This window comes from Botryllus schlosseri, chromosome 12 (genome assembly GCF_051294905.1).
Source record: "Botryllus schlosseri isolate E-star chromosome 12, Bs_hap1, whole genome shotgun sequence".
Lineage (NCBI taxonomy): Eukaryota > Metazoa > Chordata > Ascidiacea > Stolidobranchia > Styelidae > Botryllus > Botryllus schlosseri.
Window position 1 is genome coordinate 12657509 of NC_137247.1, and position 21421 is coordinate 12678929.

General features: G+C 40.5%; 1 protein-coding gene and 1 long non-coding RNA gene across 4 annotated transcripts; one reads left to right on the forward strand and one right to left on the reverse strand.

Annotated features, from left to right (window-relative positions):
• Nucleotides 1–606: 606 nt before the first annotated feature.
• LOC145451987 (uncharacterized) lies at nucleotides 607–7693 on the forward strand. 3 transcript variants are annotated; one of them, XR_013919155.1, is made up of 6 exons: nucleotides 607–1417; nucleotides 2667–2764; nucleotides 3153–3276; nucleotides 3337–3433; nucleotides 4892–5051; nucleotides 7244–7693. It is a non-coding gene; the product is annotated as an uncharacterized LOC145451987 (long non-coding RNA). The 3 variants fall into 3 exon arrangements; XR_013919154.1 differs by lacking the exon at nucleotides 2667–2764 and having other exon boundaries at nucleotides 609–1417; XR_013919156.1 differs by lacking the exon at nucleotides 2667–2764 and having other exon boundaries at nucleotides 615–1417; nucleotides 3153–3269.
• Nucleotides 7694–8726: 1033 nt separating this feature from the next.
• LOC145451957 (uncharacterized) lies at nucleotides 8727–19326 on the reverse strand. Its single transcript, XM_080330170.1, has 2 exons — nucleotides 16392–19326; nucleotides 8727–9625 (listed from the first exon to the last, which is right to left on the reverse strand). The coding sequence occupies exons 1-2, from the start codon at nucleotides 18820–18822 to the stop codon at nucleotides 9225–9227; spliced, it is 2832 nt and encodes a 943-aa protein (XP_080186296.1). The 5' UTR covers nucleotides 18823–19326; the 3' UTR covers nucleotides 8727–9224.
• Nucleotides 19327–21421: the final 2095 nt, after the last annotated feature.

Genomic DNA, 21421 nt, shown 5'->3' on the forward strand with positions numbered 1-21421 from the left:
TTTCGGAGTGAAAAACGGTGATTTTAGCTCTGAGCGAAAAGATGACCTTTTTTTCTATAGTCATCCACCTGGCAACGTGGAGAGAAAAACGGTATTTTGAGATCTGAGCGGAAAAGATGACCTTTTTTTTAGTCAACCGATCACAAAGTGGGAAAAATTCACCGGTTTTGGAGAATTCTTCTCCGGTTTTGCAAGTCTGAAATTTCTGAAAAAGTGTCCTCTTTTCAGATTTCCAAAATATGGTAAGCCTAATGTTAGTGAGCATAGCATTTTACTAACGTAAAGTTTTAAAAACGTTGTTGTTCAACTGTGGCCTATTTTGTCTCGATATTGCATTCTTGCGGCCCGCGGCCTCTACGAAATTTGAAAATTGGCCCGCGACGCGTTTTAAGTGGGCGGCACCTGCTCTATACAGTTCTCCTGCATGGTTGAAACTCCTTCCGATGGAGCCGATTTTGCAGTCATGCCTATTGCCTATATACGAGTTCTCGAACAGCAGCCTTGAGATGAGGAAAACGATTTTCTGTTTTCCAGTAACTCAAAACTTCACTGTCCATCATTCTCTCACGCTCTGATGCGAGATATCTTTCCACTTCATCGTCAAATATACCCAGCAAACACAGAACCGTAAAAAAACCTTTCGGGATGGTTTCGAATGGTTATTTTAGGGTTTCGATTTTTATGTTTCAGAGGTATGTTTAAAATACGTAGGAAAAATGATCTTGAGGATCAAATTATTCTGTATGAATTCCAATTTGGTGGTAAGTATTCTGATGTGGGAAGCTATTTGGAGCCTGTAGATACCGTTGCGTTTTGATAGAGTGCTGCCATCAGTATAAATTCGTGTTACTTGGTCGAAAACCTTATTTTCTGATTTACCGTCATCATTATATACAGCCTATATTCATTGTCTCGTGAGTCTCGTCTGTTTCGCTAGCTGAGCATGAATTCCAGTTTTATTCCGAGTAAATATAACTAAATAAGTCGAATGGGTGCACTTAACTGTACGTGGTTATCCGAGCGTGACTTCTAGATTATTCTGGAAATTTGAACCGCGCTTCGCGCTTCGTTCGCGGGATGACTGTTTCGGAATGTGTTTGTAGTTGTGTATGTTAAATTCTGGAAGCTGGAATTGCGACTGGTACCGGATGTGGGTAAAAACTAGCTGTACGGTACATAGTTGAGCGAGTAATATGCTATTTTGAAGGAATACCCTGTAGTTTATGACTCCGAGAGCTGTTTGACTTGCTGCAAACAGTTCGAAAATTACGTCTATTTCGGTGGCAGTAATAATAATAATACAAGCATTTTCAGCTATTTATAACATTATAATGTAGCATGTTATCAGGGACAATCACCGTACCGGACTGCATACTATATGGGTTGCTCAATGGCTTGGTCGTCTGCAGTTATCCACGTAAGTTTTTAAAATTATGCTTATATGAGTCATTTTCGTATCATATTATGATAACATACCGTAACATGTAGGAGATTATATGACACGGCCTACTGGGTATAATCTTAGCGCTGGCGACCAGCTGTACCAACTACTTTTTCACTGATTCCTAAAATACTAATTAAATCTCGTCCGGGCACTGAAACCCCCTAAAATCTCCCACAAAGTTGGGAATTTTCATTTTACTGAACAATAGGGGCGCCCGAGCTGAATGCCGATTAACATTTGGTACGCACGGTACCGATTGTGACGCCATGCCATTGAGCGTCTCGGCGAAGTCAAGCCGTGCTCCCGGTGAGGCCGTGACCATCTGAGTATGTTGCTAGAGATTGATGTGATGCCAATATACGTCCTATTCGAGTAGTTTTAGTATTTCGCGTCGTAGCGCATTTACAAATTTGAGAATACAAATGATAGCACTGAAGCCAACACATATTGTAGAATTTACTATCAACATCAACGTGTACTTATTTGAAGCTAGCTGGCCAATTTACAAAACAATTATATAGTTCCACTCGGGTCTTGATGGTTCCTAAATTTTATTTGAATTGGCAATATTGGAACGTAGTTTTAGGTGTTGCAACCAATGTTCCCTGTAAGCTGCTCAAGTGTGCAATTGCGACATGCTGACACCGTATCTGGGCACAGAAAATTTAAGCTGCGCACAAAACATCAAAGTGATGACCTTTTTTAAGTCGCTACGCACTGTTGTCCAAGTTGAGTGCGTGCAGACTCTTGAAAAATTGGAGGGAACATTGGTTGCAGCTACTTTGAGTTGGTTGCATCGCGAATACGTCCTAAAATGCAAGTAGCCTACTTTCATATTTTTTGTCGCGCATATAAAAATTTGGACAAATAGAAATGAGAACACACCAGTTACTCTCTGCGATTAACCGACTGATTAACAAAACGGCTCATTCTCATAATTCATTCAGCTAAGTCCTAAACGGCATCCCAACCAAACCAAAAATGGCATAAACAGTGGTGTGTGATCTAAGTGGTTTTTGGCCGCCATGTTTTGATCGGCGTCGCAGATATCGCAAATGTATGATTTCAAACTGCCGAACATCCCAATTATAGGTACAATTTATCTATCTATGATGCACTATAAACACTGTTTCGTTAATTAGCCTGTTATGCGCAGAGAACACCTAGTGTGTTATCGCACTGGTGTCTCATTCACATTAGAACTATGTTATAATATTGTCAGTTCCGATGAAATTTATGACCCACAAAGAGCCGAATGGATTCATCTGCTACGTGCAAGGAAGTACGCATCTATATCGAATTCCGCAGTGATATGCGTAGGTAGGCTGCATTTGTATAATCAAAATTCGTGGATGCGCGATGATGCGAAATGCAAAAACTACTCGACGTATTCGGGTCACATTGAATTATATGTCGCAAAATACTCTGACAATCATGGGGAACACAGCTCGACTTTGCCGAGACGCTTGTTGGCGTCACAGTCGAAAAGAGACTTTATTCGACTATTGTCTACGGGCGATACAATTGTTAGAAACAATGTAGATTCGGACATTGAGGGTTATTTTCGGGGGGTTCCAGTGGCCGGACCAAATTTTAATTTATATTTTCGAAATCAATGTGACAGTAGCTTTCGATTGAGACCGGTTAAGCAAAATTTTGAGCTCGAGTTGCCAGCGCTAAGATTACCACCTACTGCTTTCGATTTCAGAAACAGCAGCACTGATTTTTTTCGGAAGAGCAAGCAGATGCGTAAGAGCTGGCAAAATTGGTAAACTTCTTGACCGGAAAGTGAATTAAACTGTTCTACAAAAAGATTGTACCGCTGGTATGAGGTTGAATATTTCTAATACTTCTGAGACTTATGGCTAGCAAAACATGATATACAATTGCAGTTTAAAGTTCATCCAACGCAGAAGCAACTTCCCACTTGGCAGAGCGGACTGTCACAACATCACACTGAGACGATTGCAAAAGTGGATTATTCCCTCGGTATGTCTAGAATTTTTAACCGGACTGACTTTGATAATTATAATGATATCAAAAACCCAATCTCGAACCAAGTATCAATGTTTGATTCGTGGATGTGAAGCAATAACTGCAACTGCTGTACCCAGAATCCCTCAATAGGGTTCTTTAGAGTAATGAGGTATCTTCAGTAGCTTGAGACTATATTTTCATGCTTTGCGGGGATAGTTATGTGCACTAGATTCATTTTAATATTCTGAAAACAATGTGGGGGTCGAATATCCGCATTTTAGTTTCATGACCAAAAGTATTTAAGAACCCCTGTAGATACGATACCGCCATATTGTATATTTTGACTCGCGTCAAGTCAGGTTAATCGATTTTCGAAGGTGACTCGAGTCAAATCACTCGATTTTTGTATGTGACTCGAGTTGAGTCAAAATTCAAGTCAAGGTGCCTTTTCGTCGTATGAGGCATGATTATGTCATTGCATTTTGCTAGCTGTCTGAAACAGATTGAGCGGTAATTGACTCTGAGCCGATGAACGAATATAGAGTTAAATATACGCGCAAGAAGACGCTGTATCGCTCACATATACGCAGAACTGTTAAACTGCGTAAGTAATTGCACAGCCTCAGTTTATAGAACTTCTAGAACTGGTAACTTTACCAGCCAAAATAGAGAATAGAGAAATAAATTGATAAGATGCAATACATTACCCTTTTACAAACAGATATGATACACCATGCGTTAGTACAACGACGAAGCCGTTTCTGCTAGTGCGGAATAGTGTTGTTGCACACAGGCGAATAGCTTATTTTGAAAAAAGCAATAATTTGAAACTGACATCAATTTCAGCATTCAACCGACAGCCACGTGTTGCACATCTATCCGTAGATTAGTTATCAATACCTATATCTATAGCTACTGTTCGGTCAACTGGAAAGTTACACAGCACATTGCATTGAAATAGCAGTGACGTAACGTTAGCAGTCTTCTCACAACTTTTCTGCAATCCTAGTTAAAACTCCAGACTCAAAGCAAGAGGCTTGGATGCATGATTATGCATTTTTGTTTTACTTCTAATCCAATTTCTGGTTTTCCGGTAAAGGCGACTGTAGGCCTATTGTGTGAAACAAGCCAAGCTTGCTGTACGGTACAGACATTTGCTATTCTCATGTCCTTAATAAGAATGGACCATGATTTGGAACTTGATGCGATGTCCGAGTTTTCTCGAATTTAGTCATTTTTATCTAATTTGTATACAAACTGTAGCTATAATTCTAATTTAAATCTAATTTGCAGACAACTGCTGTGTAGCTATAATCCTTATTCTACTCTGATTCGGAAATATATCTAACTGTAATTCCAATCTAATCAGGAAAAGCTAAAATATTTCTAATTGTCCAAGTCTTTTTGTGAAGTCCTTGTCGGGTATGATCGTTGCACTTGAATAATTCTGTTTGTATATTATGATTTCAGATAGCTGGATTCAGCTCAGTTGGATGCGACACAATTGGCCAATCTGTCAGATCCATCATGAAAAAGGTCGCTACTACCCGTGTGTAGAGCAGTTACAGCCGTGTTGGAAAATCTGGGAAGGAGGCTTTTAACAAGCTCGCGTTGTACAAGATCATATATAGTGAGCAACATTTATGTTTACCTTCGAACCTATCTATATGTGTTCAGTAGCCTACCTTACACCCCATGTAAATGTTGAGCTAGCTCAGTGGTTCTCGAACTTTTTTGACAAGCTACCTTGACAATAGCTAAAATTTTCGCCACCACCCCTTTATCGTCATATCAAAAATATTAAAACGAGCAGCCAGAATATTAGCGACCCCAACACATTGTTTGGCGGCATGCAGGGTATTCTGGCTACACTATGTTACCAGCCTGAACTATCGCGTCTCCAGCAGGACTGTCGTGTGTGCGCAGCGTGTGCGAATGTTAGCCTGACCGCGGACTTTAGGCTGTTGATGACTAAAATATCAGTTCCGACATGTTGGCGTAGCCAGGAGCCATCTTTGTATATGACCATAAAGTAGAATATCTCGTAAAGGATTTATTTGTCTTGATATTTTTTTAGCGCTGCGCTCGATTTATTGCCAATCGATTTCTTGCTTTTAGTATTGGTGTCTCCTCCTGAAACGTCTTATTTATGGAATTGATATTAGCTATATTGGCAATTATGCGAGAACGTGTCGTCCGACATCCGACTTCGCGTCTGCACTCGCGAAAAGATCGTCGGCGATGAAACCTTTGCACAAAGTGAAAGACGCACTTTCACTGAACTCTTCGATATTGATACGTCCAAGCTTTGATTAATCATGTCCTGGCCAAATGAGCCCAGCAGTTTACAGCGTCGACCCACAATATATGCAACTAACAATGTTTTATTGACCTAATTCTTTCATTAACTTTAATAATATTTTCGCGCTTTGCGCGACTAGGACATGTTTTCATGACATAATTGTTAACGATTTTGATGTGTGGTAATATGAGTCCTTTTTTACCGTTACCTATAATCCGGTTCGTTCCTATCGAACGACTGAAAAAGCACATCAACATTCAAGTGGCCCACGCAATGGTTTGGAAATCTCATGTGGCCCGTTGGCCGAAAAGGTTGGCCACTACTGATGTATGGTATCAATAAATTTTTGTCAATCATTATTCAATCGATTAACCAATTCAGTGTCATGGTTCAGTTATTCAAATGTAATACGATGTAATGTTATTCAACAGAATTTTATGTAATTTAACATTGCAAGTCTATTATGGTTAGTGCAGGGGTGGCCAATCGTTTTCAAAAGTCTATTATGGTTTGTGCAGGGGTGGCCAACCTTTTCAAATTTTTTCAAAGTTCACGAAACAATTAGGTCAATAAAATAATGTTAGTTGCATATATTGTGGGCCGTCGCTGTATACCGCTGGGCTTACTTGACCAGGACATGATTAATCAACGCTTGGACATATCAATATCGAAGAGTTCAGTGAAAGCGCGTCTATCACTTTGTGCAAAGGTTTCATCGCCGACGATCTCTTCGCGAGTGCAGGCGCGAAGTCGGATGTCGGACGACACGTTCTCGCATTCCATTTTGCTGGGTAAAAGACGGATTAATCGGTCATTTATCTTCAATCAAATAATATAAAGTTAAATATAAATGCAAAAGGCGTTTTATCACTCACACGTAGAACTGCTAATAGCATATGTGAGTAACTTTATAGCTACACGCTACGTTCTATTATCAGCCGAAATAGAGGATCGAATACGAAGCCTCGAGAAGTTGCAATAAATTGATAAGGGACAATATACTACCCTTCCGTGAGAATAGGGACGCATAGACAATATTCGTTCGATTTAAATTATACAGGAGAGTTGGTAAAAGATGGCACCGCGCAATTTAACCACTGTGCTGTCTGAGAAACAAAGATACCTTGCTAACAGAATAAACTACTACTACGACGACAACGCAAGCATAAACTGTGACCGTTTCGTTTGCGGTCAATTAAATTATGATGTAACAACAGGATCAGTGAAAGGTGCGATCAGTGAATGGCTGTTTGCTCTCACAAGTGATACCGGCATATCGCAAAAAATCCGAACGTACATAAGATATAGGGTGATTTAATTGACACCGTTTACTTGATTACTTGAAATTGACTCGTGAATTTTACTCCGAGTCACGAGTCAATCCATATATCTCGAGCGCCGAGTCGAGTCAAGTCATTTTTGCAAAGTGACTCGAGTCATCCCAACACTGCGTAGTACTAAGAGCTATCTAAACAGGATCGAGCATGTCTTTAACATTCAATGTTGTTGTTTCTCTGTAGGGTTCTATGGGGAAAAAGGCAGAAAGCAGCGTCTTATCCTCGTCATCAGAAGATGAAGAAGACACATAATCAGTTGGCTTGATTATTTTTTCATTTGCTTCTTTGACATCGTTTCGTTCTGAATTATTTTCTTGGAGTTTCGTTGACACTGTTTTCTGTATGAATTATAAGTTCATCAAAGGCAATGTGTACTGTGATACGTGTATGTGTCCGCAGCCACCCTCAGGTATGCCTAAATATGGGAATACAGGGATGTTAGTATCTCAGGATGTTTTTCTGACCATCGATTGTACGTTCTAAAGCATTGTAGATACACAGTTTTATCTACGTTTTATTAACGATCCCGATTTGCGTGAAGAACGCGTTAAAACGCGTCGACACAAAAACCGACTTAAAACTATCCTGCTAGTCTTTAATATGAACCAAATAAAAACGTTTTTTTAACCTCAATGGGCTGTTTCGTGTTTGCTGGGTAGTTTCTTTGGTTAGATCTGAAGCAATTATCCTCTTTTTTCTTGCTGTAGTTGCGGGCATGAAAGACGGTGGTAACTATCTATTTTATTTGCTGCTGCTCTGTTTGTGATCGAAACTAGAAGGTTGTTCGCAGACTACAAGCTGTTATGCTAGCATGGATATTATTCGTCACGATAACTACTATGAATATTAGGGTTGTTCAGAATTGACCGACTTTCAAAAAGTCCAGTTTTTCAGTCCGATTCCCATGCCTTATACAGCGAGCGAGCCTCCTACAAGCTGTGGAAGATCACCGGAACAGATATGCAGATTTCTCGAAAGCAACCATTTCATCCACCTGATTTATGTAATATTTTGCCAAGTTGATCTCTTTCTTTGCCTTATTTTTTCGTTTCCTGTGATGTTTATTATGTGGCTGTGAGTGGATGTTACATTTACAGTTGTATTCGTGCACATGGGGATCCAGGAAATTGATGAACAGTGCCGGGTAGGTTTGAGGGGTGTAGGATATGTGATCCAACAAAATGACTATCAGTTTTAGGTAGTTTTGAGCAGTTCCAAGGCAGTGTGGGACATGGAAATGATATCCTGAACTAGCAATGCCTTATATAGTGGGGTTTTGTAGCACTCCAAACCGCAACAGCTGCATAAATCCATGTTATATGTCACTTTAACTAGGCTAGGTAAAATCGTGACACTCAGATTTTGGGGGAATCCCCTATTTCAGCTGCTATTCTTCCAGCTCAATGTGCACACGGATGCAGGGGACGAGTTACAAAAAAAAGTAGCCAGAATATGTTTTTAAGGAATAAGGCATGGGAATCGGACTGAAAACCTGGACTTTTTGAAAGTCGGTCAATTCTGAACAACCCTAATGAATATATACCGTGTAAGTAATGCGATGGCGGCTTGGCACTGGATTTCCCTGCGCGAGAGGGATATTCTTGTTAACTCGTTGCAGAATGCTACGGACAAAGAGGCATTTTTCGGAAAACAATAAATTAGATTAGAATTAAAATTATAGTTTTAAAACATTTCACAAATTAGATTAGAATTAGAAATAGAGCATAGAAACATTTCACAAATTAGATTAGATAGAACTAGATTACTGGCATTTTGCTCTAATTTAGTGAAATTAGACAACTAGAATTTTCTATAGTTGTCCAAGTCTGTCTGCGTGTGCGTGTGTGGGGGGCGGGTTCCAGGACCACGAGCAGAATAACATTGATATTTTCGCAATCAGTACCGCTATTGCTTTCAATTGATACCATTTTATTCAATTTTGCGCTCGGCGAGCCGGTCAAAAATTACCGTAAAATTGCCTTTGGCAACTCCCTATGGACGCGTCCGACCTACGCGTCATTCGTCATTCTAGCAAGAATCCTCGGCAACGAGTCCGTAATGTCGGTTTTTCCAATCGTGAATATATTACTCGCGATACAGAACTTATAAATTGCGCGGTATAAAGGGTTCATCCCACTATATATTTCTTCAAAAATAGACATAGTTATAAAGTGCCAATAAGTATCTCGCAAATCTCGCCCGCAGCATTATGTCCACAATTGCACCGTGTGAACATTATCCGGATGCTGTCAAGCACATCCGGCTTCAGCGTGACGTAATATTGCTCCAGCATTGGCACCGTCTGACTTAAGAAGGCATACGCCGCGGGGTCCAGCGCAGGAATTCCCAATACTTCACCAGACTCGCTTAGCAGAACCCATCTACCACCGACAGAAGTCAAAGACGGGGACAACATTTTCGCGATCGATGAGAGCTCCGATTCCGTGTAGTGACTTGAGATCGGATCCATCGTGCAGATTCCGAGATGCTGGCACCGGCAAACCAACTTCAATATTTGTATTTTGTACAATTCCAGTTGCTCTTGCATTTGCCGGTAGAACAAGTCTGTAGTGAGATAGTGGAAGGTCATTATTCTTCGATCGACGCCGCATTTGTAGTCAGTGGTCACTATAGGGGGCTGGGCACAATGATTCGAGTACTCGAATATTGAATAGTATTAATTCAAATGATTCAAGTCAAGCAGTAAAAGCAGAATTTTTCGAGTAACGAAATTATACCCCATCTTTTCGTAAGTAAGAGGTAAGCTATATTAGCAACGAAATGTATACCAAGCGAGATAGTGTAATGGTGATGCGCCTGCCTATTTGATCGATAGGTCGTGGGTTCAATCCCCGGCCGGGCCAGACCAAAAACTCGAAAACTGGTATCTGCTGCATCCACGGATAGCAGGATATGAGGAGAAAAATTGATGGTCCAGACTGCAGACTAGATTATGGGCTCTTCAACCGGGGTATCGTACACCCTCAGAGTGTACCATAATTTTTCAAGAGCACTTGGATGGGGTGTACTGGGGTGTACCAGATGCACATTACGAGGGACCGATGACTATAGCTATATATCACAATATAGGGAAGTTGAACGGATGTGCAATAGGCCTAACCTACTATGTTCAGTTCATATCAACTGCATGCAACTTATAGATTGCATTCCTTTTTTGGTGTCATAAGCAAATGTTTCTCCTCGTCATCGTTGGTAATGGTCTTATTGGTTCCTTCTGGAGTAGAGCAGGGTGGAGTTAATATGTGTTTAGCTTCCGATATCTGTTTATGATGATTTTCGACGAAACCGCCACAACAGCTCAGGCATTTTGAATTAGGAGCCTACTTACTGCGACAAGCTTATAAATAGCGCAGTGTACATGATTGCAGGTGCGTAGCCAGGAAGTCGAGATTGAGAACCACTGTGATAGATGATGGTCCGGTAATCTCTAGCCCAGATTAGTGTTTAGCATTTCCTATAGGTTGCAGGTTGCAGCCTTTCTCATCCTTATTTCGATTAGGCCAGGGGTAGCCAATCATAATTATGCGGCCGATTACACATGATTAAACTAGCGTGTGTTGGCGGCCGTCAAAATGCAATTTAAATTAACGAATTGGTTCCAAAATCTTTGATAGATTTTAATTCAACCTAAAAATATCTGCACGCTTAGCGAGAATTTGGGTGACTTGGATTTTTCGTTTTTAATATTATATTGTCCTGATGTTGCACCCCATGAGAATACCAATTTGGAATCGTGTACGTCTCACAAATGAAGGTTTTTCTGGTACGTTTGGGCAATTCCAATGTATTTGACAATACCGACAATCCTGATGGGAGGCCGAGAAATAGCAATAGGCAGCAAAGTGATTAATGAAAACCGGAAGAGGCATCATAGTTTTTTGTGTGCCCAAATTTTCGAAGAATCCCCTTCCATCCTGCAGCTCTGCCTGTTAATCTGATGAATAAAATTTGACAGTAATATGTGGAACTACCATCAATTTCGACGAAATTCATTTAAGAGGCTGAAAATATTTTCGCGCTAAACTTGTTCCCATTAACTTTTCCTGACAGTTATACTCGCGATGTGGGTTCATACATATATAGTAAGTCTGTTGGGATGTTCTGCTTCTACAATTAGAAACTTTTATGCACAAGGTATATATCGAGAAATCGGTGATGGGATGCAACAGCACAAGGGCTCTCTACAGTGCAAAGTTCCCATCAGTAGCGAAGTTCACATAAGTATTAATTTGCAGTCCAGATTTGCCTTTTAACGACTCTCCGTGGAATGCGGCCGTATGCTACATATGTTATCGAAACAGTGTTTATTACGGAATCGGTGTATTATGTGGTCAGGGGTGTACGAGTATGTATGTATGTATGTATGTATGTATTTATGTATGTATGTATGTATGTATGTATGTATGTATGTATGTATGTATGTATGTATGTATGCGTAAACGTGAAAAGGGTGTAGCCTACCACGACGAGAAAGGTTGAAGAGCACTGGACTAGATGACCTTACTTAAAGGTCATATCGCATCTCCATCTTCAATGCATCTGGATGGTGCAGCTGAACATAAATTTGATCTGTCTCTCTCTCATTCGACACTTTCTTCACATGATAGGGACAACCTTTATTAGTCGTAGGAAGCATATAATTTTAGAAACGATGTCAAAAAGCTACGTGCGTATGTGAAAACGACATCTCCGTGAAATCATAATCAACCCGAAGCATTGTCACAAGCAATGTTCCCTCTAATTTTTCGCGACTCTGCGTCTAGACTCCCGATTTCCCCGCATTTTTCCGGTAATGTGTGGTGACGACTAAAAACTGAGTCATTACTCGATTTCCCCGCATTTTTGCGAAACTCAGACGTTCGTTGCGGTTATGACGTCATCCGTGCGGTTATGACGTAATAATGAGTGATGCGATTCAGAATCGAATCACTCAAGCACTCGATTTCGCCCAGCCTGAGGAATTGCATATGAAAGAATCTCACACGAAAAAGATTTCAAAATCGTTTGACAATACTGTATTTAATGAAGAGGCGAAAATTCTGTTAGCACAGTATGTCATCATATGCTCTGATGTATTTTGGTTTGTCACTCCCACTTTAACAAGAGATAAAGCTGTGACATTTGAATTGGATAGGGTAGTTTTGATGGGTTAGTTGAGGCGAAGGAAGCATAATTTGATAGTGATTTTCATGTTACATATTTTCAGTAATCTGGTTTCGTTATGCGTTATGACTTTTATGATCAATACAGGAATTGAAATAAATGAATTGTTCACTTCCACGCCAGCTTTATATCAGTATATCCATATTGTTGGTAACTGTGACAATAGTTGAGGTTTTTAGGATAATGAATAGCATTTATTGATTCAATACAGGCAGGGGCCCATACCTCGTCACCCCCCGACCCATACCTCACACCCTATTTCTTATTTACAAAAATGATGTATTGTTACAAAATTTGATGTCACCTCCAAATACATTGGTATTTTAGCTCAATTCTATCAGTAATAGTTAGCCATATAACTAATGATTGTCTGTGACGAAACTTTGGAATATTGGACCAGGTTTGGCCAAGTTATAGCTTGTCAAGATTGGTGGCCCATACCTACTCACTCTCCCCTACTGGTGAAAACATCCAACCAACTGGGGAGTATGTGAGCGTAGCCCCCAGAAGTTTGGTTTATCACCCTGTTGAGGGCCAAAGACCAACGTTTTTGGACGGGTAGGCTGACGATTGCCCCTGATTTTATGGATGGCAAGGTATAGCTGTTGTCAGATGTTTTCGTGCGGCGTATTGTATTCATAGCAGCCAGCAGGGCTGTGGAGTCGGTAAATTTTACTACCGACTCCAACTCCGACTCCTGAGTCTTTAAATGGACCGAATCCGACTCCGACTCCTGAGTCTTTAAATGTATCGACTCCGACTCCGACTCCTGAGTCTTTATACCTACCGACTCCGACTCCAACCCCGAGTCCAATAGTATTACCAATTTACTTTGAAAATTATATGCCACAGTGACGGTTAAATGACTATCATACAACCATTAAACATATGCAAACATATGAGTAACGATGGCATGCAAAATTGTTTCATTGTGGCACAGCTCGAATTATTCATTATTCACAGGGATTCCTTTTTCATATTTTATCAGTTTTTTATAACATGGGCTCTCTTACAACCTAATTTGTATGTATCATTCGAACACGACATTATAGCCCATCCTGTATAATTAAAATATAGATGAAACAATCGAAATGTTGCTCTTATGTATGAGTCAGCAAGTATTACAGAGATACATCGTACTAATTTTCTCATTACACATTGTAGCCTACTGATTACAAGCACACCACACTCTCACTACTATTATAGGCATTGGTCATAAATGAAATTTAGGAAGTAGTCAAATAGCATATATCTAGTCTACATGCACTTAGCCAACTAATCAAGGACTAGGACTTGCAGTCTTTCTTAATCATTTGTTCGACCCAAACAGCTAAGCTACACTACAAATATTTTTAATTTTGTCAAGTGGGAAGGAGTGTTTGGTTATATTTATATCAATTTTACAGCCAGACGATGTATTTGCTCTGTCACAATATCGTGGTATAAGTCCAAAAATTGCATCAATTTGTGACTGCATCGCGAAGATGCATATTGCTTCTTTCTTCTTCCATGCAACTGAATCGTAATTTGCAAATAATATCCAATTCTCTCTATGTCAGGGGTGGCCAACCTTTTCGACTAAAGGGCAACATGAGATTTAGGAACCATTGCGCGGGCAACTTGCATGTTGATGAGCTTTTTTTTAGTCGTCCGATAGGAACGAACCGAATTAGGTAACATTGAAAATAAGACTTATTACTACGCTTTAAAATTGATAACAATTATGTCATGAAAACTCCCAGTGCAACTGTACAGTGTGCACTCTGTGCAGTCATGCGCTGGTCGCGCGAAGCACGAAATATTTTCCAGGGTAATGATGAATTCGATCAATAAATATATTACTTGCATATATTAGGGGTCGCCTCTGTATAGCAATGGGCTCATTTGGCCAGGGTAGGATTATTTGGGGTTTTAGACATATATAGCAATATCGACGGTTTGAGTGAACATGCCTCAGTCATTTCACGCAAATGTTTCATCGCCAACGATCTCGCTTCGAGCGCACAAGCGAAGTCGCATGTTGGGCGACACGTTATCTCCTAATTGCGAGTATAGTTTAGGGTTGCCATACGTCCGGAATTTCCCGGACATGTCCGGAATTTCACTGTTCAAACTAGCGTCCGGGAGGAATTTCTAAAATATGCCAAATGTCCGGAATTTTGAAGACTTGCCGTAGGCTCATAATTTTTTCGTAAATCAACATAAAAACATTATTTTTGGGAATATTTATGCTGATGCATGACACTTTTCTTCGCGTTGCGCGCGATTTACTATCACCTTTATTGATTTTAATATGAAGACTACCACCCTCGCAAAAACTGCAATAAAATATAAATAAAAACAACCTTCATTTACTGGAATTAGCCTAATTGTAATCGCAAATATAGGAGAACGGTATATTCCTATAGAGATCGCTAAGGCCGTTAAAATGCTTTATTCAAAGATAGTGGTTCGTTCCGAACGTGGGGTCGTTTGCCTTTATTCTGGGGTTCGCGAATATGTTGAACGTAATCAGCTTTCCAAATAGCCCGTGAGCAATGTTCCCTCTAATTTTTGACGAGTCTGCACACATAGGGTTAGCATATTTTGGAATCGGGAAAGGAGAACTCTTATTTTCAAACACAGAATACCGGTGGAAAATCCTGAAAAAGTGGTAAATTTCTTCAACTTCGTAGTCGGTTGACTAAAATAAAGGGTCATCTTTCTCGCTCGGTGCCCAAAATACAGTTTTTTTTCCTTCACATTGTCGGGTGGTTGACTAAAAAAAGGCCAACTTTCGCTCCGCTCCCGAAATGCCCGCCAAAATCTCAAAAAGGATGACATTTAGGCGTCCTTGGAGGACATTTTCAAAAACCCGAAAAAGTAGGACAAATCCTACTAAAGGACGTATGGTAACCCATGCACACACCCACCGACTTACTGCACAGGCCCTTGGACAACAGTGCGTAACGACTAAAAAAAGGTTATCACATCGATTTTTTTGTGCGCAACTTGGCTTTCTGTGCGTAGAGACCGTGCCAGTACTGCGCATTTGCGCACGTGCGTATCTTATACGGAACATTGCCCGTGAGTAAGTCCGGGCAAAGGTGCTGACTTCTTTTAGTAATCAGCTCGTCAAATTTTGATCTGGGCCACGGAACATTTTCAAATTAGAGATGGATTCGCGACCATAAAAGGTTGGAAACCCCCGGATGTGGGGTGTTTATAAGGCTCCGTGGTGCGCACCGGCATAAGGCTGATAAACGATCTTATCGGTGGGGCATGAACATGACTCAACAATGTACAATTACGCTCCCTGTATTTTCGAACTCATCATCCTCACCATCTCTACTGCTAACTCTGATCATGTGGGCGGAGAGTATTAACTATCTAGTAATATATGGAAGAACCAATATTATTGACAGAATTCATTCGAAAAATTTAACGACCAGATACATATAGAAACCAGATTCATATAGCAAGCCACCCCCCCCCCCCCAGAAGTTGCATCGATTACCCTATTGTGGGCTCAAAATCATTGTATATTTCGGCGGGAAGGGGCTGAAAACATGTGCTTTCGGTCCCGGTTACACAACACACAGCCACATACTCCTGAACCGGATCGTGACCACCTCTGGTCTATGAGCAAAGCTTTGCTAGTGTGACGTCATAACTCATTTTGAAATTCACTAGTGAGTGTCTGGAATTTGGGTCACAGAAATATGGTAACCCTAGTATAGTTGGACTCAATTATGTAAATTAAGCGTATTTATACTTTCCAGGAGGGGTTCCAATGCTAAATGCAAGAAATGTGACAATAAATCATGCGAAGTGCTAAGAAAAATTTCAAGTCAAATAAATCTGCTACGCAATATTCTACTTTATGGTCATTGGTCATACATGAAGATCTGCTGCGATGAATGTGGCTGGCCCCAGGTTACGCCAATGCGTCGAACTGATGTTTTAGTCATCATCAAATTTCGCGGTCAGGCTAATCAAATTTTGGTTGGCCTCGCAATATTTCCTGAGGTTATATCTAATCTCGGGAGGTGATTTAGTCTTCTGCATGCATTAATACAGCCTACAGCTCCTGTGTTTGTTATGTGTGACCACATCCAACTATCACAACAGGATGAACACAGAATACGTATTTAGCTGTTAAGCTCACTTGTTGCGGGATTCAGGAATATCACAGCTGCATTCTTCAACATCATCTGCCCGACAGTCATCCCTAAGGTGGCATCATCGATATCTTCATCTTCATACAATCCCAGAAGACCCCTGGTTACGTTTTGTTCGTTCAATCGCGACTCCGACTGTTCGATCGTAATACTATCCAGGTCTCGTAGGAAAACGAAGGACATTTTTGCTACTTCTGATAGCCTCAAAGCGATGCCCATCCTTTCTCTTATCCTTATATTTTCAGCATTTTGTAGCTCGAGATTCTTTACAAGTGACTTTTCGATGTTGGTACAGTTGATGCTCATTTCAGTCACGAGTAAGGTTAGCCGTGCCTCGCAATCGAATCCTTGCTGTATCAGCTTGATTTCAGAGTCTGTCAAACTTGCTTCGCATTCAACCCATTTCTCATTTACACGTTTGTGTTCTGCCTCCAATAAAGAATGGTTCATGCTTAATGATAAGTATTTGCCTTGCCACAACCCCGTTGACACCGCCAGTGCCTCAACTTGCTTCTGGAGTACTGTTAAGTTGCTTTGGAGCTGTACGATCTCTTGTTCTCTTGCTGTACGATCTTTAATCAGGTTTTTGTTTTCGTCCTGCAATTTCGTCACATCCGCATGTGCGTTTTCCAGCTGCTTTTCCAGATCCGCATTCTTTGTCTGGCAAGCTTCTTTTTCTCTCTCCAGGTTTGCAATCTTGCCGTCAAGCTCTATGACCAAGCCCTTTTCAGTTTCGAGGTCGGATCGTGCTTTTTTTAGCTGATCGCTCAAGTCATCCACTTTCTTCGTGTACTCGTTCGTAGCTTTCTCCAGCTGTGCTTCGCAGTCTTCAAGGCTCTTCATCAGCCGGTCTGCCAATTGTTTCACAGCATTCATTTGATCCACGATTTCTTTTATGGAGCCGAAGACATCGTAAGACGGGAGAAAACTTTGATCCGACTGCGGTAACATATCTGAAGGAATAATCATCTCTGAGTCCATTTGCGGGGACAGTTGGGGCGAATCGTTGTGGTCAAACCCATAAGAATCACTTTTTCTTGTCAGTCTATTCGATGAACTATCAATTCCGGAGCCCATCTGGTACATTTTGTCAAGGAAAAATGAATGACGTTCGAGTAGTACTTCTTTCGGGATATCCGCTAGCTCTCCGAATTTAATCAGTTGCGTCAGATCAGTTTCAATATCTTCGAAAAATCCTAATTGATTCTGCAATAGCATCACACAATGATTAATGCCATCCTTCTCGCACATTGTTTTGTTATGCATTACAGAAGTATGCATTGTCTGTGTCAAATTAGACCTAAACTCCTTCATAATATTTAAATCTTCCTGTAACAACCTGGTCATAATTATCGCGTTTCCAAGTTGTTTTTCTAGATCGGTATTCTTATGCTGAAGGGATTTCGACATGACTATCAAAAGGGAATTTTCGCTATTCTGCTTATCTGCTAGCTGTTTCAATTCCGTATTATCGGCTCGTAAATCCCGCACATTTTTTCGAAGATCTTCTGAAGAACCCAGTAAACTCATGTAGCGTTCGTCCGATGCATTTTGGCATTGACGAAGCAGACTTTCTGTGTCCTTGTCCCCGCAAATTTTCAATTTTAGCTCACCACGCGAGTACTGTGTCACAAAGTCTACAATAATTTCTTTAGCCTTGTTAGAGCCACCGAGAAACCTTGACAAGAATTCGATGACATACGTTTCGTCGTAGATTGGATGTTGTGACACGGTGCCGGAAACGCCCATGCTTATCATTGAGATCCGACTCAATTCACTGCTGCAGTTATCCCTTTCACGAGTGAGAGAACTCACTCTGTCCCACAATTCTTTTGTGACAGAAAAGTATTTCCTTTTCAGCAATTCATAAATGTAGTTGCATCGCTCAAGAAATTTATTCGAAACCAATAGCTCTTCTTTCAACTTTTCCACTTGAGTATTTAAGTGCGATTGTGAGGTCAGAAATTGATTTTGCGTTCCTAGTTTCACAATATCGGGGTGTGCGGTTTTATCCGATAGGAGTTCGTCGTCGGTTCGTGGCAGTGTATAGTCCGTCGATCCTTCTCGATTCTTCCCTTGACTCAATATTAAAAGAGTGATTTGAGTTTGTAAACTTGACACCTGCCGTTTGAGGATGTAATTATCAGCCATGAGTGCGCCCAGTTTCTCATCTTTAGCTTCTGAATACCGCTTCAGTTTTTCGTAATCAACCGTTCTCTGGTTAAGTAAAGAGTATATTTCTGGTGGACCCTTTTGCACAGTATTATTGCTCCATACTGACTTCGAAGCTCCATCTGGCTCACCGGAAGCAGACACTTCAATTGGTCTCCATCCAGATTGCTGATATGTGACTTGAGCTTTGATGAGGATAGATAAAATATAGATCCCGATAAAGTGCCGCAACCTGTTTGCAACCATATTCCTCCCAATCAAGTTATTGTAAATAATAAAACGGCATATTACACTACTCTGAGAAGTTTGATTGCAATTTGAAAGCACACGAGTTCAAAACGGCTTCAAAACATAAAGGAATAAGGAGTGTTTGCTGAATTACTATGCGTTTGGGTCTGCGACTATATATGTTTCCTGTCACGAATATACGCACGGGAACCCAAGTAAAACGTATTTCCACGATTGAATCATAATTACCGCCGGTAGGTATAATGTTATTATACATTTATTCAATCACTCTTTCTTTTGTGACTTTATAATGTTCATATAGTACTTATACAGTGGTTTTCAAAGAGATCGGCCGATTTATCGAGGCCGATACTTGGAACTTCCTCGATTATCGCTATCGGCTTAAATAGGCCTATGAAGGCCGATATCGCGGCCGATATTTTGTATCACAAATATTTCAAATATTACACTCGCAGGAGGACAAGTTTAACTGTTGAACATGCAGAGAGCTTGTGCTTCCTGTATTATAATCTGCATCCACTGGACTGATATGCAATTATATGCACCACGTTTTGTTTTCTGGGTTAGCCTAAATTTCAATGATAGTGCACAATTCAGCAACAATTCTTTCTGATATCAGTTTGCTTGTTTGTTGTTGAGATTTCCCTGCGTGTACAAGTGCCATATTGCCTAATATATAATATTTGGTGGGAATGATACTCTGCTCCTTCCATATTAATATCGGTCATTATTGTCGGTTATCGGCCATGTGAGTGAATCGATAATCGGTATCGGTCTGCAAAAATTAATATCGGCGACTTTTATTTTCAACCTGGACGTTGTGTTTACACAGCGGGTCGGTTGCCTATATTTTCTGGGGGTCGCGAATGTGTGACCTTAATATTTTAAAACTATCAGCTAATCAAATAGGTCGTAAGTCTAAGCGAGTAGGTTGACTACCTTTTTTGTTTTAGCAAGTAGATTTCCAAATTTAGAATTCGTTGTGGGGCATTTTGAAATCAGGGATTGGATCGTGACCATAAATGAACTTGTAAACCATTGCCTTAGTAGAATTAATTTACCATATGTCAAATTCAAATATAGCCTGGTCCACTTCGTTTCTGAATCTTCGACTTCTGCGACTTCGTTAGTGTTATCAGTAGGGGTAGGCAAATAGGCATTGATGCTGAACAGTATCATAGATGATTCGTATCGCATACTGGAAATTTGACTCGACTACATACTGGACTACATACTGGAAATTTGACTCGACTACATACTGGAAATTTGACTCGACTAATTTCAATATATTTTATGAACCGAAATTTACAGCGGGACATTTATCAATCGAAACTAATTTCAAGCGATGTGTACAGGGAGAAGCATTTCTACAGAACTATTGGCGTTGTCAATCAAACCCGATTTGCCCACAATGTCAGGGTTACCATACGTCCTCCTTCAGGTTTTTGAAAATGTCCACCGAAGACACCTAAATGTCCTCCAATTTGGCAATTCGCCCTCCTTTACAGCTTTTACAGCTAAGATAATGAACAGATTCGAGTGAAAATGGGAAATAAATGACGCTAAATAGCAAAGACTGACGTCCGAATTCGGGGTTCGATCGAAAGCGACGACCTTTTTTAAGTCAACACCACTTAATGCAAGTAAAAGTGTGTAAATCGAGAGTGGAACGAAAGTGATGACCTTTTTTTATTTCATTAGTCAACTCACCAAATTTTACAGCAAAGACAGCGAAATCGGCTGTTTTCAGTCCTGATCAACTAACTTTTCTGATTTGATAAAAATATCCTCCTTTCCCGACTCCAAAATATGGTAACCCTACACCATCATCATCATCATCATCATCATTGGTTTATTAACAATTTTATCATTTCAATACACCACAAAATGCGATACAATGAAAAGATAGGAAGGTGTGGAAGCGACTTGGAGTAGTCTATGGAATCAGACACCCTCCTTGGCCTATGCGGGGCAGGGGCATGCACACTGAATGAAAAGTAAAGAAGATAGTGTAGAAAAAAGCAAGCGACAAAAATGGGGTGGCATGTCATGGAAGGCGAGATCGATAGGTCAATCGTGGTCCGGTAATCTTGAGGATGGACTAGTATTAATTTTGTAGTAATTGCATAGTGTCCTATATGATGTCGACACAAGCAAATCTCACGGCGCAATGAAATTGGTTCACATCATACTTTACATTTAATCAAATTGACGGTGATATTTGACCGGCTTGCCGAGCATTAAATTTGATGAACCGGGTATCAATCTATGGTCGCTAACACGCCCACTCTATGGCAGCTACTTTCAAGCGCATTTAGACAAATGTTAACGACTTTCCTGTGAGCTTATTGCAGGTTCATTGACGTTTTTTTATCAATAATCTACAGAATGAGACATGGATACGCATATTTTTTGAGATTTTCCAAATTTTGGACAACCCTAGTGGACATGCTCGTTGACTGTCGGATGGCCGGCGGGATACTGTTCCACACATCAGGTCCGGCATATTTGATAGAGCGATGATCTTTTCGGTCGATCATATGATATTTGTACGACGTGGACGCGCATGTGTTGTAGGCCTACTTGTGCGCTTTTG

Excerpts from the sequence above, each read along its gene's own strand:
- LOC145451957 (XM_080330170.1), bottom strand. The coding sequence starts at position 18,822 with ATGGTTGCAAACAGGTTGCGGCACTTTATCGGGATCTATATTTTATCT. Across the intron at positions 9,626-16,391 it reads ATTCCTGAATCCCGCAACAA|ACTTGTTCTACCGGCAAATG; the intron begins GTGAGCTTAACA and ends ATCTCACTACAG.